The sequence below is a fragment of the Cynara cardunculus genome (assembly GCF_001531365.2).
Source record: "Cynara cardunculus var. scolymus isolate 2C chromosome LG 6, CcrdV1, whole genome shotgun sequence".
Lineage (NCBI taxonomy): Eukaryota > Viridiplantae > Streptophyta > Magnoliopsida > Asterales > Asteraceae > Cynara > Cynara cardunculus.
Genome location: NC_037533.1, coordinates 10,093,369 through 10,110,926, shown reverse-complemented (window position 1 = coordinate 10,110,926; position 17,558 = coordinate 10,093,369). Strand labels below are relative to the sequence as shown.

Below are 17,558 nucleotides of genomic sequence, written 5' to 3'. Positions count from 1 at the left end.
AAAATGAGATGTTTATCCTGTATTTGATTGTGTTTATCTGCAGTTAGTTACACAAATTCAGTTATGGGGTGAAATCGGATAGAGATGAAATCGTTTAGGGATGAACGGTTTTAAGAGTATAAGAGTTTTTAAGAGTTTAAGAGTTTTTAAGAGTTTTAGCCAAATGCTTTATAATATAGTATAGATTATTTTATATATTTAAAATTTTGGGTTTTACAAAAATGATGGAGGATAAAGAGAGAAAGATGATAAAGGAGATGAAGAGATCGATGATGCCTATGATATGGCGTCTAACATCAAATTTCTCCTTCCAACCGTTGATACCGTCCTCTGCAGGATCAACGAAGTCCACCAAGAGATGCCCCGCCAATGTGATCTTGATGCGAACTTCCTTGCCATCCAGGCGGACGTTCAAGAAGTTCAGAGTATTCTCCAGACTCTCCAAGAAGTTGTTCAAGCCAACACCGATGTCATTGTTGTTCTTCACAGCAGGGCTGCAGATGCTCGGGCTATTGCTGATCAGCAGACTGGCCTTTTCAACTTCATCAACCAGCTCCAGTGATCCCTTCTTCTTTCTCTGCCTGTGATCGCGCCCAGCTCCATGAGACGCGTGAGGTAACGACAACTCTAGCCAGTGTTTTGCAAAGGCTAGAGGATATAATGGTTCTCCAGCGTCAGCGCTTGTACGAACTCTTTGCCAGTTCTCTCAAGTCTTAGCCAGAGAGGGGGAGATGAGGTCCAATGCTGGTGAATCATCCGATGATGTGCTTACTCCTTCTCAGGATGTTGGTCCAGTATCAGCTACAGCTGTAGTTGAAGCTGAGGCTCCTAGAGCTGAAGCAGTTGCTGCTCCTGTAATCCCGACCACCAAAGCTGCTCCAACTGAGGTTGTCGATGCCATCCTTAGGGATGATTCCCATACCATCACTGCTGCTGGTGACGATGATGAAGAAAATGAAGATGATGATGATGAACCTACCATTCTAGACACCGGAATTGATCTAGATGGCGACGACGACGATGATGATGAAGATGAATTTACCATTAAGTTCCAGAAGTCATCAACCGTCACCAAAAGTGTTACTCTCGGGGATTCCGCATCCCAGAGGGAGCAAAGGCAAGGTGAATCGACTCCATCAGGGAACCAGGACCCCAAGTCGAAAGGCAAGGCGGTCGCTGAAGAAGGAAACTTAAAGTTATTGTTCAATATCCCTCAACAACCTTTGTTTGAAGACTCTACCTCTCAGGTAGTGATTACTTCAAATTATCAACTTCATATTTCATCAACAACCTGTGGTCGACTGGAGCGGGTACCTGATCAACCCATCTCTTGTGCTCCTACCGACCAGCAGATGTCTCAGTTGAAGGAGTCACTCGACCAGACTAGAGTAAAAATCCCTCTTCGTACCTCTAGTGGTGGTGAGTTCGACTTCTTATTTGAAGCTGAAAGACTCGAGGCATTAAGGGCTGAAGAAGAGCTAGAGCTTCAAAAGAAGCAGACTGAAGACATCTTGAAGCTGGCCAAGTCACTAGCTGAAAAAGTCCTTCCCAAGAAAAAGTCCAAGAAAACGGTGAATGTTGTCCAAGCCCGGGCTAAACTTCTTTCGATTGCAGAAGTTGAGCATGAGAAGAATCTGAAGCTGGTGGAAAAGGACAAGCGATGAAGTGAAGCCAAGCTGAAAAAGAGAATCAGTCACCGCCCGATTATCAACGTCAGCATCAGTGGACGTTCTAAAGATGGAACGCTGGTCTCAATGCTCATCACCAGGGACAATCTTGATGCCATTACTGAGTATCCTTCCTACCTAGACCGTTATGGATTCAGCGAATAGAAGGGGAGCAGACAAGCCATTCAGCAATCCAAGTCGAGACACAAGACACTTATCGAGGACACCATCAACGAGCTTATCAAAAGGATGTCCAGGTATGTCAAGGTCCTTGACAGGCCAACTCTAAAGAAGGGTGGGAAGAAGAAACTCAAGCTCTCTGATCCTAATGATGGACCATTCCTAAGGAACGGACATGAAACAAGGTTCTCCTTAGATGAAGTCCTGAAGGGTCATAAGAGTACAAACATTTCTATGTTGAATCTTGACTTGCCAGATAARGGTCCCTATACACCCAACTCTATGCATTTTAAACCTGAGTTAGGAGTTATATTTCTTCACTATGAAGGTGAAGTCACATTTCAGAGAATGTCAGAGCTACATCTATGTCCAATGGATCATTTGGTTTATCTTTTGCTCTGGATAGATGATAGCATGCCTGAAAAAGTCGTAGATCTGAAGATACGAAGGGAATTCCTACGTCGAATAAAACTTGGTGAAATTGTACCTGGGTACATAGATCTAAGAGCTCTAGAATAGTTTCTCTTTGTAACAACAATCCACTTTTCCTTGTAACTTCATGTACTATGTCTACTTTCAATGATTGTACTTATATTCTGTAAGTTCTAGACATGTACTGTTATACTTGTAATATTTCCTATGATTAATAAAATGAGTATTCTATGTACTTCACTGAAAAAGATCCCTGAAAAAAGTAATAGGAACACAAGTCTATGAGTTCCGATGTTACTTTTCACATTCGCTGACAATCTATAAGTCAGTGAATAAGCTTTCAGTTTCAGTTTTCTTACTTGAAATTTTCTTAGATATAACTTATGAAAATTTTCAAGTTGAGACTGGTTAACTGAAAAAGATCTCAAAATAGTAAAAAGAGACATGTATTTTATATGTAACTTTTTCTTACTATTATTTGATAAGATAATCTTCTTTATGTTATCTTGTTATCATCAAAAAGGGGGAKATTGTTGATCCTCTCTTTCAGTGATTTGATGATAATCCCTTTTCACTTATACCTTGTATTTATGTTTATGTATTTTCAGTTCCAGCGATCTTCACTAAGTATGTTCAGTGATTGATAAAGAACTCGCCTTGTAATTCTATCAGAGACAACAATACTTCAAGAAGACAACACTCACACCAAAGAACCTTCAGCAAACGTCGAAGACTGAAACTGAAGATTAGAGACTGACGAGTACGTGATCTGAAGCGGTATTCAGTGATCACAAGTCTGTCTACATATATGTGAAGACTGCTCAAGCTTCAATGAATGATGATGAGACTTTCAAGTCATTCCAACATTCAGCGGTCAAAGGAAGCTTGCTTAACACGATTGTTGTTGTCTTGTCCTTATGCACACAAAGGACAAAACTCATACCCTTATGAAAGTTGGTATGTTATGGAGCCGACTAGTCGACTCTATTGTCCACCAACTTTAGGTAAGGATGTCTGCTCATGAATAGTGCTTTTTGTACTATTCACTGTAGCAAAGGACAAGTCTTCCTCTTAAGGCTTGACACACACTCTAACCCTACTATGTTGCATTAAATGTCCATTTAATGCACTGGTATAAATAGAAGTGTTTCTTCTCCATGCAGAGTGCGCACAACTCACTCCCTAACCCTAATTCTTACTTCAAGTATTTTCTAGCTTAAGGATCTTCTGTACAACATTTCTTTTCTTGTATTTGCTAAGACTTTGTGTGTAACTAAAGATTGTTTGAATACGTTTTTACTACCTTATCTTTCCGCAAACAATCTTGTAAAATTTGTATTGATCTTCTTTATCAATATATATTTTAAATTTAAAAGTATTGTGTTTGTATTCACCCCCCCCCCTTCTACAAACTGTTTCTCTTCTTGTAGACCCTCACGGGACCAACATTTTACAATATGACACAGTAAAGGATTTAACTTCTTGTATATATATATATATATATATATATATATAAAAGCAAATCCTTGGTGTTGCTTACGTTGCCTCTTCACGTCATTGTGTTTAATTACATTATTCCAGTCTCTAGGATTCTGTTTTGATTTATGGAACAACATTTGTGCCAGTTGTGAATAAAAATGGGTGATTTGGCACTGCCTTTGGTTTTGTTTGGCTTTGAGGGTGGCCTCATGTAACTTAGCCCAACAGTAGGCCTCTTTAACGATTTGGAGCTACCTTACTACATACTGGATTTTGACTTCAAGGCAGTGATAAAAATAACTAAGTCCACACTCGGCAGACAACTGCATTATGCTAACTATGTTATCACACTTAGCATGATACTTTTTAGAAGAAGCGGTCTGCTTCAAATCCTTTAGTTCATCCATGAATCATCATAAATTTTCTTTAATGCGGTTGTAATAGTCTTTCGTACTCGACACAAATGCAAGGGAATGCGATAACGACAAGGTAATGCCACAGCGCCAAGGACACTTCACCATCTATGTGATACAGGTTCTTGAAGTGCCAAAACGTATAGTTTGTTAAATTGTAGTGTTGTGATATATTTTGTTAAACTCCTTTATCCTCTATCTTTAAACCTGCATCATAATAATTACAATTACATGTCATTTATTTCACTATAACTGTATTATCTTTTATCTTTAAACCTACATAATACACATTTACACTTACATGCTATTTATTTCACTATAAATGTTTATATTATGCTTATTTATGTTCATATATGCTAATTATGTTTTTTTATATGTTCAAATCCAATAGTCGTAAATTGTAAATTACCAATTTCAATGAGCATTTCCAAATTTATCAAATGAACGTATAATTATATAAATGTGACTATAATATTATAATGATTAATTCTTATAACATCACTATGATTAATTTCTAATTTAATGTAAATGAGTGTCATTCAATAAATTTATGGTGTCTCTTTTTCTATTCACTCGGATGTTCCGGTTATGTGCTAACGTATAATTTTTGACGTTTCATGAAGGTGTCATGAATTTCACAACAACAAGCGCGAGAAAGTGTATACCTCGAGCATCCTTATTTGTCATCTTTAATTGAAAGATTTTCCCGGGTTTGTACTCGGGTGAAGTTTTTGGAATCCACTGATGTCATTCAGAAAACAACGAAAGATGCAATGTTCGAACATAATGACTATAAAGCAGCTTATTAGAGCCGAATGGCTTAATGAATCAAAGGTTAATTTATTACGTCTTTTACTATCGTATAACTATATTTCATAAATTAAATTTATCCATGTACTATTTCAGGGGTATACCATTACTATTATGAGTACTGTCGATGACATTGATAGATGATATGGATGGTTTTACTTGGTATGGAAAGGTTGTTGTGGGAAGATTTATCATGTTGAAGGTGTCTACACAAGTGTCATTCCAACATTCAATCAGACACTCCATTAACTTTGTAATGTTTAAAAATACTGAGAGATGATTGATTTTTACTGTTACATATTCTACATTATTTTAATTTTAATTTTTAGGTACAAACTCCATTTGGTCGTGCGGGATGAAATTGGTGTAACCACATGCGTAGTATTACATCAACTTGCAGAACGTATGATAGATTCTTCAGCATTGAAGTTGTTCAACAAATATGATTCAAATGATGATGAATTTCCAAAATAAATCACCGATCTTTGTGGAAAAAAGTTAATCTTTAAACTGTAGCTGAGTGACTACAACCTTAAACATGGTAGTGATGTTTTCTCGGTATATAATGCGTTTGAGTCGATTGATAGTTTGGAGGAGAAGTATACATCTATGGTGTCGGTGAAGGTATGCAAATTTGCAAACATAAGAGGTTGCGAAGGAAACTTGCAATCATCGATAGGCGGTTCCAGCACTCAACTTTTATGAGGATCAACATGAAACTTCGATGTGTACATTTTTCCCCCTCAACATGCATGCACGACGGAATTTAAATGGTTTATCATTTCACCCTCTTCATGGTCTTGCTCGGAATTTGCATCAATCCCCAATCTCTACAACACATACAGGTGATTATGTTACATCACTAATTAATTATTTTGAACTTTATCTTTTCATTTTACAAATAAATTAATATCATATAGCGTTTACAAACTAGATGAGGTTGGCACATGCTCAATTGGTGACAATCAAAACCAATATGTATATTCTAGAAAAAACCGCATCCAAGGTAATTGTCTTACAAAGTTTTATTACAAAAGTTGTAATCACTGTATTATTAAGAGATAATTATAAATTACATGTGTTTTCTGTTTATCAGCATCAAGAACAGTACCATGGACCATTGGACCATCAACTCATACTTGCCAGTTTTGCAATGCCATTATGTGGTACGAAGAACGAACACCAAAAGAACAAAAACTCCGCAATGCCAAAATTCATGTTTTGTTGTTCAGAAGGACATGTGTAAGTATTGCTACTTCAACATCCTCCAAAAACATTATCTAATCTATTTGGCATCGAATCTGGAAAAAAATGGTCTTTTGTTTCGCAAGGAAATAAGGACATATAATTCTATGTTTTGCATTCACATCTCTCAGTGCACGCATCGATTCCTCAATTAACCGTGGCAAAAGACTGTATGTTTATAGAGTTGGTGGGCAAAATTATCATAGAATTGGTTCTTTGTTGCCGGGAAGCGGAAAGAAGCCACAATTTGCACAACTCTATATCTATGATAGAGATAATGAGATTGCTAATAGGTTGTAGTTATTCGAAGGACATTCGAAAAAGATGGTATTGATTTACAAATTACCCAAGAACTTTCAGAAATGTTGGAGGAACACAACATCTTAATAAAGTATTTTCGCATGACAAGAGACAGATACCGTGTTGGAAATTATATGTGAGGTAGATAAAGAAATTTTAGAGAGTCTTTTTGGTATGTCATCGAGAGAGATGAGAAATTAGATTTTGACCAAGTTTGGGGATAAATATTGTTGGAGGATAATTTGATCAAGTTTGGAGATAAACATTGTTTTTGGATAATCCTCCAACTAAACTCGATCCTCCATTTTTTGGGGGACGATGACGTTGATCCTCAGGGTTTTACCAGTATAAATACTGGGTAGATACCACCCCTAAAGTATCACTTGAGAAATCACTTCCCTCTTTCTTGATTTTCTGCTTCTACCCGTTCTTTCTCTCTACCGAATCTCTGCATCCATCTTGCTTTAATATTCGGTTTTTCATCGCTGTTGGAAAACTGAAAAGTGTACTGTATTAAATCCTGGAGCTTTCGACTTGCAGACTCTTAGCGTCAAAAGAGTAGTCGTATAAAATCTTTAAGGATAGGTTTTGTACCGTGTTGTCTTCTATCTTTACGTACCTCAAGAAAACCAAGTTGGTATTTAATTTTCAACATTGTATTTAATTTCCGTTCACTTAGTGAACACTCTGCTTCTACTCCTTTCTACCATTGAATCTATCGTGAAGGATAGATTCAATACCGTGTGGGATTATTGGTTTGGTTGAGATCTCGATCTTAAGTGTTCTATCTCGTTTTTTTTAAATTTCTATAGATCCTGGTTTTGTTACCTATTAATAAAGTCAAAAATTTATTTATAAAGGTTTAATATTTTTTTTTTGTTTTCTAATCTATTTAATTAAATTTTTCAACATATCATTCGAATCCTGATACTTGTTTTCGTCTGAGAATCATTAAAGATCATCATACAGATAGGCACCTTTACAATATGCCCAATGCTAACGAGGTGGCCAGTTTGATAGTTGGTGACTTAACTGAAAGTAATTTTGAACGTGATGTCATTGTCGAGCATCGTACAAGTGGCAAACAAAATCGTTTTGCACCACCACCAGTGCTGCTTGCTTGGGCACCATCATTTACAGTGAATTCAACCTCCTCTCTCTTTCTCCCGACGTGGATATGTGAACCCTAGTTGCTATCTGATGTTCCCCGTCAAATAAATAGTAACAAAAGTAGAAGTTAACTCATGATTTGACAACCGTTGATACCATCAGACCAAACATAGGGACCAAATTTCATGTACTCAAATGGGAGGAGTTATTTAATGGACCAAACCTCCATCAAAATTGGCAACCGTAAATCTCAAGGAGTCCTTCCTATCATTCTAGTGTTGTTTATCTTGAGACATACTTTCAATTTAGGGTTTTATGGGAATGTAACGACTTGGGTTTTAGTTTTGATTTCACTTTTTTTCTTGGATTTGTATGTTGTTTTGATTTTTCTTAACGAACATTTCGTTAGAGGAACTAAAAATGTAACAAAATGACAACTATAAGGATCAAAATTGTAATTATCTTAAAACAAAAACCAGTTTTGACAACGGGTGACAAATATATATATCAAAAATGAAATTTACTCTTATTTTTACCATTGAACGCGTTTAAAAAGTGGGATTGTAAATAAATAGGGCAAAATAGAGACCAGACCGCCCTTTCCCTTTGTCTTCGCTTCTTCCCCAACATAAAACCTTTGCTGCCATTCCCCTGGAACCAGTGGAGCGCACTTCCAACTAGCCCCCTCTCTCTCTCGCAGTCATCACTGGTTTGATCTCTCTCTAAAACACGAATACTTAGGTTCAATCCTACATTCATCGATCACCCATCTCACTTATCTTCTTCAAAATTCAAAATTTATCGGAACTGCTCTGTTATCATCTAGGTATCCATCAATGTTGTTTGCTAGTAATATCCGAACTTTATTTTTTGTCGTTCGATTAAGGGTTTTTGCCTGGAATTGAGTTAATTTGTTGATAAAAGCTGGACTGGCTTTGGTTTTTCCTTGATCATCAACTTCTTAGAAATATATGTTTTTCTTACTTGAATGTTGTGGACTGGAATTGGTTTCTTGGAACAGTTTTTTTGGTCGTGGCACAATGTTTGTGCTGTATCTTGAGATTGATGTATATTCGCGGTTCCAATCATGTATGTATATATTTAAAATTTCGAAGAAAATGAAACCTCAAGTGTCTGTAAGCGGTAGAAATGGGTACCCACTTGGCTTTTTGAACCTATTGAGCAAATTACCTTTTCTTTCTAGGGTTTTTGAAAGAATGCTTTTTAGTGTTTGATGATAAATGTCGCCTTATTCTCCAATTAGGTTGATGACTTATTGATGGTTTCAAGGTTGGTCATAAAGCAGTCTTTTAACTGCCAACTATGCACAACAACATTCTAAAATGATGGTATAACACCGCTTTGAGTTGCGACTTATATTTTGCATTCTAATTAGATTTCTCTAAGATAGTAGTTGTAATTTCCTTTGGTTTTATTTTCCGGTTTGCTTAACCCCTTTTTCAGTTGGTTCGGATGAGAACTTTATCAGTTCCCACCATATGTATGTATTACGTAGATATAAGTGTATGTCAAGACGAACACAGTTTCTATTTACGAATATTTGCCATATGCTTATTCTGTTATTTAATTCCCACCTTCCATACTAGGTTGCGCACATAACTACAACATTGTTCCTATACTTGAAACCAGCATCTTTTGTTTCTTGAAAATGATTAATGTCGCTTTTTTTACTGAAACGATCTGATATATTTATCCAAGAAAGAGCCAACTTCACATGCTTTTGCTTAAACATTCCAATTCTACAGCCTCCAAAATGTTCTAAAATATGTCAAAATACAAACTTTTACACAATTGTTGAAGTCAAGACTGCTGATCCAAACATCTGTAAGCTAATAAATTTTAAGGTTATAGTTTACTGATGCCATAAGCACCGAATTTAGTTTTCTTAACATTTCATTTTTGTGTTCATCTCTGTAGTTCATCTTGTTATCTATTTATCTAATTCTTCTTAACTGATACTTTTTTAGAGCTTTTGTACTGAACTTACGTAGAGATTTCTTAGATCCATCTCTCCTGAATCTATATTCAATATAGGTTTATATATATTAGCATCCCCATTGGATTTCCATAATTTATGTGGCATTTTCCAAGTATGATAGCCTTTTAAGGCGACAGAGCAAGTGCATGCGCTGGGAGGTGGTAGACCTTTGCTGCAGAAAGAAATGCGAATCTCTGTTATCCTATTGGAAAGAAAAAGCCGTGGTTCGTCAACCACAAGTACAATTGGGCTACAAGAGAATGTACTTGGTTAACTAATGTTTTTGCTATTGTGCTACTTCTGTTTCTTTTTCTTCTACATCTGATTATGGAAAAATAGTCATGTTTTTTTGGTTGTGTGATGTGCTCCTTCAAAACGAAACAACAGCAACACTGCCATAAATAACAAGTATTTGATTTGCCGCATGCTTCCCTATATAACGATCTTTTAGTTTCCTTCTTTTCCTTTATATCATTTAATATTCTATTATATTTTATTTTATCATTGTGTTTCAACCAATGGCAAGCTACTGTATGATATTTCAGGGATTCTTTATTTGCTCGGATGGCCAACAATTCTCAATATCCTGGCATACAGGTAGTCTATAAAGTTGTAGATATAGAGGTGGACAGTTATTTCTTCAATGGTGTTAGTTATATGTGTTTGCATCTTCATTCAAAGACTTCTCTCAAGACTAAGTTTGAACTTGTTTCATTGGGCACAATTGATGCATACTGATGCAAACAATCTGAGAAAAGTGAATTGCTTTTCTGGGGTTGTGGTGTTTTTGCAAGAAGTCAGCAACGGTCGTAAATTAGCTATTCAAACCAACTGTGGGTTCTTAAATGTCAATCTCTAGTAAATTAAAGATGTTATCAAGTGTCACTTAATTCAAATCTTTTGTGAAGTTTTAACATGAGCAGACGTAAACATACCTCACATTGTTTCGTAAGCAAACCTTGCCCGTTTTTGAGGGAGTTGCTGATCATTGACCCAAACCCTCTATATTCATCTTCATGAAGACATGTAAAGTCGTTTTGAACATGTCTAAATTTCAGTGCCTTAAGGCCTCATATATTTTGCAACCGACACTTTTTCAGCAAGAGGTTATTCTATACCTCATGCTGTGCTTGCTTATCTTGGTTAGGGTGAATGATCTCTTGCTGTTCATATTAGTTCGTTCTATTTTTTGCTCCGAGCCATCGACTGTGATTTAGATGCCTACATTTTCTTATTCTTGTACTTTGCTTTGATACTCTAACAGCCTCCTCGACCTCCTGTTGCTCCCATGGGTCCTCCTCAAAGTGCTTACCCACCGGTGCCAATGCAAGTAGGTGTAATTTATTTTGCTTTATGTAAATTCTCCATTATTTTGAATCTGAAGCAGCTGTTCTAATATTCAAATTTTATGTAGTTCCACCCAGCAGGTCCACCACGGCCGCCACCACCATATATGCCTTTGGTGTCTCAACAGTTTTTACCTGTGGGGAGGCCAAACATTGGACTGCCTTCTCAATCGCAGCAACTCCAGTTGTCTCAGCCAATGCCACATCTACCTCCTAGACCTGGACCACCGGCACATAGCATGGTGCCACCTCCTCCACCTCCTCCTGTGCCAGCTCCCCAAGCTTTTTCAGTGCCTGATGGTCAGCCGATCAGGCCTGGATTATCTGTATCACCTCAACCCCAACATGCTGTTCCAATGCATAATAATTATTTGCCCGGTCCAAGTGGCCCAAGGGTGCCTCTTTCTTTAACGTATAGTGTAAGATACTGCAACTGAACTGTTACTAAATTATAAATATATTGTTGAATGATTTGCATTCTTTATCTATATTAACTTTCTTTTAGCAGCTATCAACATCAGCAACTGCACAAATACATGTAAATGCAGAAGCAACTAACCAGTACCAGCAAACATCCTCAACGAATATGCCTAGTTTTCCTCTAAGTGGATCGGCTTGGTCCTCAGATGGCCAGACCACAAAGGCTGTTACACCTGTGTTGCAGCCTGCTGAACAGATATCACTTGCACCTTCTGTTCCAGTAAGGACTAGAATTCTTTGTAGTTTACTGTTGTGTGTTCGAATGCCAAAATATTACAAATTCTGTAGTTTCTTTTAAATAAATTACCATATATGCAAGAAGTATGTATGACATCACACATGCACATGCAATTATTAGGTAACGATTGATGCATCTAAAGCTGTCGGAAAGGCTCCATCAGATTGGATTGAACATACCTCTCGCAATGGAAAAAGGCATGCTTTCGCAACCTATACCTTATGTTACTGAGTTGATTTATCTCCTTTCATTCGCTATATGTTACTGTATAATGTCTCATCACACAAAAATTATCTGGATGTTTCTTAAATTGATTAATGAATGGCTTTTTTTGCTCATAAATGTAAAAGAATCATGGACGCCTGGAAAAGTCAGCAAATCTTGCAGGCATTAATGTGCTACTTATATGTGGATCTCCTGTGATTGCATATCCTAGAACTTCCCCTTTAATAATCAATTTTAATGGTTCGGCTATGTGTGCAAATTTATACATTTTAGTAATAAATGATTGAGAAGACTCTTCCATGTGGGGTTATCTTTTCTTTGCAATATGGAACTCGAAGGAGGGAGGGTGTGGGGTGGGGAAGGCAAGAAAAGCTGATTCGGAGTAGAACTTGAATTATCACAAGTATGACGAGTGTAAATAGTAGACTGCTAAAGAGATGGTGGTTTGTATCACCTACTGAATAATTGGTCATACGAAGAATCTTTTCTTGTGTGTGCATATGGCATTGCTCTCTTTGTGTGAAAGCGAAGTAACTCCTGGGTTTTGCTCTCCAAGTCACGTGAAGGCCTATGCTCTTGGTGTGCTATGGTGAATAATGATCTGACCTATACCCTTGAGGATGAAATGGAAGTGCTAATCATGAGAAGGTGTGACCTGTGGTGATGAATAGGATATGTGAACCATATGTTCCTGCATCTTCTATATGCAGATCACTTGATGGCTGGTGCAACATAGAGTTGTAGACCCCTCTACCCATTTTGAACATAAACAAGTTAGATATATTTCTTGGGTTGAAACTTAATGATGAGAAAGTTTTAACACTCATGAAAGTTAGGGGCTGTTTACCAAATTTTTTATCAAGTCCTGTATGGATAAATTTGTCTGTCCGTATAAATTTGTTTGTCCGGATAAATTTATCTGTCTGGATAAATGGGTGTTGTAGTTTATTTTTTTATCTGAACCAATAGTCTGAATAACATAAATGACCGATTTACCCCCCCCCCCAATATTAATTATTTGAACATCAAAACAAAAAATCTTAAAGAGGCCGAAGATAGGGTGTCTCATATGGGAAGGGGGCGGTGCTTTAAATAAGGGGTAGGGGTGTCATTTTTGTGGCTGAATGGGGACAACACATCATTTCTATCGGTGCGATTAAGCCATGTTCTGTGCGAATAAGCCGTAAGTAAACAACCCAAATAAGTTGTGCGAATAAGCCAGATAGACCAATAAGCCTAATTAAGCCGCAAGTAAACAACCCCTAAGTGTGTCATTTTGAGGCTTCATGTTGATGAAGATAATCGGAAGTGATAGAATTAGTAGGAAAACTAGAACTTAATTTAGAGAAAGCACATGATATTTAAATAAAGATCCTTTAGGGGGTGTTTACTTTTGACTTAATCAGCTTAATGGTTGTTTTGGCTTATTCGCACATCCATATATGGATGTTTATTTGCGGCTTAATGATAAATATGTTGGCTTATTCGCACAGTAGGGAAGGGGTGTGTTGTCCCCATTAAGCCAAAATATTGACAATTATACCCCTCATCCCATGCCTCCCCTTTCAATCCCACCCCCTCTTTCATTTCATAACCTAGACGAGAGATAGAGAGCAACGAATGGAGTGTGAGAGAAATCTAGATCGATGCAAAAGAGGTAGAGTTTCCAACTTCAGGGAAGGTTTTTTTGTTCGACGGGAGGGACTCTCATCGTCTTCTCCGGCGATTTCAGGTCTGGGACTGGTTCGAGTCTCACCGTCTTCCCCGGAGCTTTTGGGAGCCATCGTCTTCTCCAACAGCTTTTGGAAGCCATCGTCTTCTCCAACAGGTTGGAGCCCATCGTCTTCCCYAGAGTTTTCATGCCTGGTTGGAGCCCATCGGCTTCTTCAACAGATTTTGGGAGCCCATTATCTTCCCCGGAGATTTCATGTCTGGTTGGAGCAAATCGTCTTCTCCAACAGATTTTACTACTTTACTATTTTGATCCAACATATTTTGGGAAATCATCATCTGGGTTCCATAAGACAGGCCCCCATCGAGCATCTTTTTTGATCAAATCGGTTTTGGATTTTTGGTTTGATGAACAGCAGATTTTTGGTTTGAGTTTGTGGGGTAGATTGGTCATTATTGTCATTTAGACGATTGATTCAGGTAAAAAAGTAAACAACAATAAACTTTTATCTAGACAGACAAATTTATCCATACAGAACTTAATGGAAAATTTGGTAAACAGGCCCATAGTTAGCTTAGGGGTTGTTTGTTTGGCTCTTAATGTCACCATTAAGAGCCAACCTCTTAATCGGTAAAAGGTAAGGGCTGTTTGGCAAAAGAAAAGAAGCCTCTTAATGGTTACATCAACCTCTTAACCATTTTGTGTCTAGGGCTTCACTAAACCATTTAGATTTCATTTTTCCAACTCTACCCTCTCTACACCAGCGGTTCCTTCACATCACATCCCCCCCTCCCCCGATCGTCGCTCCTCCGGTCGCCGCCCCTACTGCTTCCCTCCATCCTTTTCCACATCGCTTCAGGTATTTCATCGCTTCCCTATCTTGTCATCAAACCGATATTTACCTTTGCTCAATGACAATTTAGGACTGGAATTAAAACCAACATTAAACACTTGTCGATGATAACAACAAACGTATCTCCTCGCGAAAGAACTCGTGGGTTCTGGTGATTTTGTAGGGTAAAAGGTTATTCGTTTTGGGGTTTTATAATCTGTGATTTTGGTGACAATTTGTGGGATTATCGTCGACATCATAGTGAACGTGAAAAGGGTTTATGAAAATTGGATAAAAATCATGGTTTGTTGAAAAGGGATAACGAGAAAGGGGATCTTCCGGATTCTTGAAGAAATATATAACCTTCATCTGTTCTAGCTTTCATTTGAAATATGTAGTTACAAAGTAATTGTTTTATTCAGATATCTGCCAAACAACTATATTCCATTAAGTACTAAATCATACAGAGGGTTAAAATGGTAATTTGTTGTCATTCAGAGAACATTTACCAAACAACCATATTTCATTCAACACTTAACCATTCTGACCACTTAACCATTCTGCACAAAACCATTCAGCAACTGCCAAACAACCCCTTACATGAAGAAATGATCATTGTCACCCACTTGAAACATTTGTGCCACAGAAAGAGAGATCATCTTAGAATTGCTTTTTTTATTTATGACATTCTCATCCTTTTGTACAATAATTGGCATTCCAGGTAAAGAAAAAACATATTCGAAAATGTACCATATGCTAATTATTAAAATTCCTTAATCTTACACCTAATATATTGATGTTTTTAATATTACGGATTGTTGTATGTGTATGTGCATTGATGTGTATATATATAGATGGCGTATATATGTTCAACATATATGTATGCTAGGTATATATTTGTGAATTGACACACATAATAATATATACCATATACATGCACATACATGATACATATGTACATGCCTGTACATATGTGTGTATATATTTGTTTGTTTATGTATTGATGTATATGTATATGCCCCATGTCCTACGTGCTGATGTCTGTCACCCCGCATTTTCCATAGATTAACCGATTTGCTTCTGTTATTAATTTCTTTGACCAAGAGACCATCTGTTTTCCAGTGTTTGAATTTCTAGTAAAACTTGTATCATGATGTTATGCTTCCAACCCACTGGCTTGAGAGATCGGGATTGTTTTTTTGTTGCAAGTGGGAAAATTTCCCCGTAAGGTTTCTGAATCTAAATATACCAGCCTTGGCAGTGGCTGGAGTTATTTCTTTGTTAGCTTAAAAAATGAGATATATACATACATATATATATATGACGCCGATGATGTATGGCGTTTTATGAATTGTTCTACAAACCCACCATTCAAATTTCGGATAATATCTTTCCCAAGGAATTCACTGCACTTCTTTCTGATCCATAATACTTAAGGCATTACACTCTTTTTTATCTTTATGTTTTTTGCTCTACCCCTCTCTTCTCCTCTCACAAAGTTCACCCCACACAATTCCCTTCACATCTCAGCAGATTTGCCATATTGTATTCAATCGAGAAACAAGATATGTAGCAACCTTTTTAGTTGATAGGCAATCACATTTATTATCTTAATATTATCCGTTCTAAAGATAATACCAAAAAATAAAAAATAATGCAAGTGAAAAAACTCGAAAGATACGTGTGTTCAGTGGGCCTGTTATGATTTATTTAGTTATGAAGCCCATAATCCCTGTTTGCTATAATGCATGCAGTCATATCAAGTGAAATAGTAAGCATGTGGATCCCACAAAAATTATAAACAAATGGTCATGTGATAATCATCTGTGACACACAACATTAAGGTAAGATAAATGGAAATGTTGAATGGAGTTTCGGGATGATGCCCACAAAAGGGAGAAGATGAATAGAGATTTACATTTTGTTTGTTTTTATTTGTTGTTATTGTTAGTCTAAATTTTATAAAAAATTAAACTGTACATATGCTTTGTAGGTTCTCATAGAAGCAACTATTATTGCAATTAATTCTCTTCTAGATCCATGCCTTACGTAAATGATGCTAAATGTAATTGTTTGTGGTGCTGTAACCATTTGATTTGTATATGATTCTCTTGAACCAATAGTTCATGCCTGTTATCAGGCATATACAATACTTATTTTTTACTTGGACACATGCTTTCTCAAATTCATTTCTTCTTTTGTCCTGTGTGTTAAAGAAAAGGTATTCAAACGTTGTTTCAGATACTATCACAACAAAAAGACAAAGCTGTCTAGCTGGGAGAAGCCTCTTGATCTAATGAGCCCGATTGAGGTGTGCAAACGATTGAGTTATTGCTTTTTTAACTTATTTTTTGGTTTATCATGTTCTGTGGATGTAGTTTGTGGGGGTTCCTGTGTAAAGAAACTCAACCAACTTCTTTCCTTCTCTTTATAACTGTTGGACCCAATAGCATTTAAGGTGCTTACAGGTAGATGATGTGAACTCTCTTGAGAGGTAGGAAATTCTGGTGGTTTTTGTTGATGGTCCGTGTATTAAGTTGCTTGAAAGACATTAGATTCTATCATGCACTTGTGATATTTGAGATGGTGTTAACATTGCCAGCTTGTTATTGAGAGTAATGTTGCCTTTTCGTGTTGATTTGCATAATCTGTTTATGTTCTGTGCAGCTTCTCAGACTTCTAGCATTACATGTTCCTGCATTTGATACACTTACTCTGTGCTCTTCCAGTTTGCAATTTGTTGGAATTTTCTGTACGTACTGTAGAATACAATGGAACTTGTATATCATTAAAATGTGGTAGTAGGTTCTTGTAGTTACTAAAAGAAAATATTAAATCGGATGCTGCAATTTCTTTTTAGAAGAAAGAGGCACATGCCTCCTTGAACTCTATATAATGTTGAGTCAAAGCGTTTATGTTGTGCATTTAATTTACATCCATTTTTATTGAAAGGGAGAAAGCTTTTTCTCTAAGGTACTGGTGTGAAGGTTTTGTAGATCGTTTATGCAATAGTCTACTTGTGTATTGTGGCAAAAGCTAGCATAATTACAATTATCTATGCGAATTCTTGCTTGGCCCCTAAGGAATATTCAACACTGATTCTTGAACTTTTATGTGTTGTTCAGCTTTT

General features: G+C 36.9%; 1 protein-coding gene across 2 annotated transcripts in view; it reads left to right on the top strand.

The window, feature by feature from the left end:
* Positions 1 to 8,267: 8,267 nt before the first annotated feature.
* Positions 8,268 to 17,558, top strand: part of LOC112514351 (pre-mRNA-processing protein 40A-like) — a 25,540-nt gene continuing 16,249 nt past the window's right edge. Inside the window, exons 1-8 of one of the 2 annotated variants that reach the window (XM_025120778.1) lie at positions 8,268 to 8,462; positions 8,901 to 9,897; positions 10,181 to 10,232; positions 10,900 to 10,965; positions 11,050 to 11,400; positions 11,487 to 11,681; positions 11,820 to 11,896; positions 16,670 to 16,739. In XM_025120778.1, coding sequence (XP_024976546.1) covers positions 9,782 to 9,897; positions 10,181 to 10,232; positions 10,900 to 10,965; positions 11,050 to 11,400; positions 11,487 to 11,681; positions 11,820 to 11,896; positions 16,670 to 16,739 — 927 coding nt within the window. In that variant the 5' untranslated portion in view covers positions 8,268 to 8,462; positions 8,901 to 9,781. Of the gene's footprint in view, positions 9,898 to 10,180; positions 10,233 to 10,899; positions 10,966 to 11,049; positions 11,401 to 11,486; positions 11,682 to 11,819; positions 11,897 to 16,669; positions 16,740 to 17,558 lie in introns of both variants that reach the window. The other variant, XM_025120779.1, reaches the window with a different exon arrangement.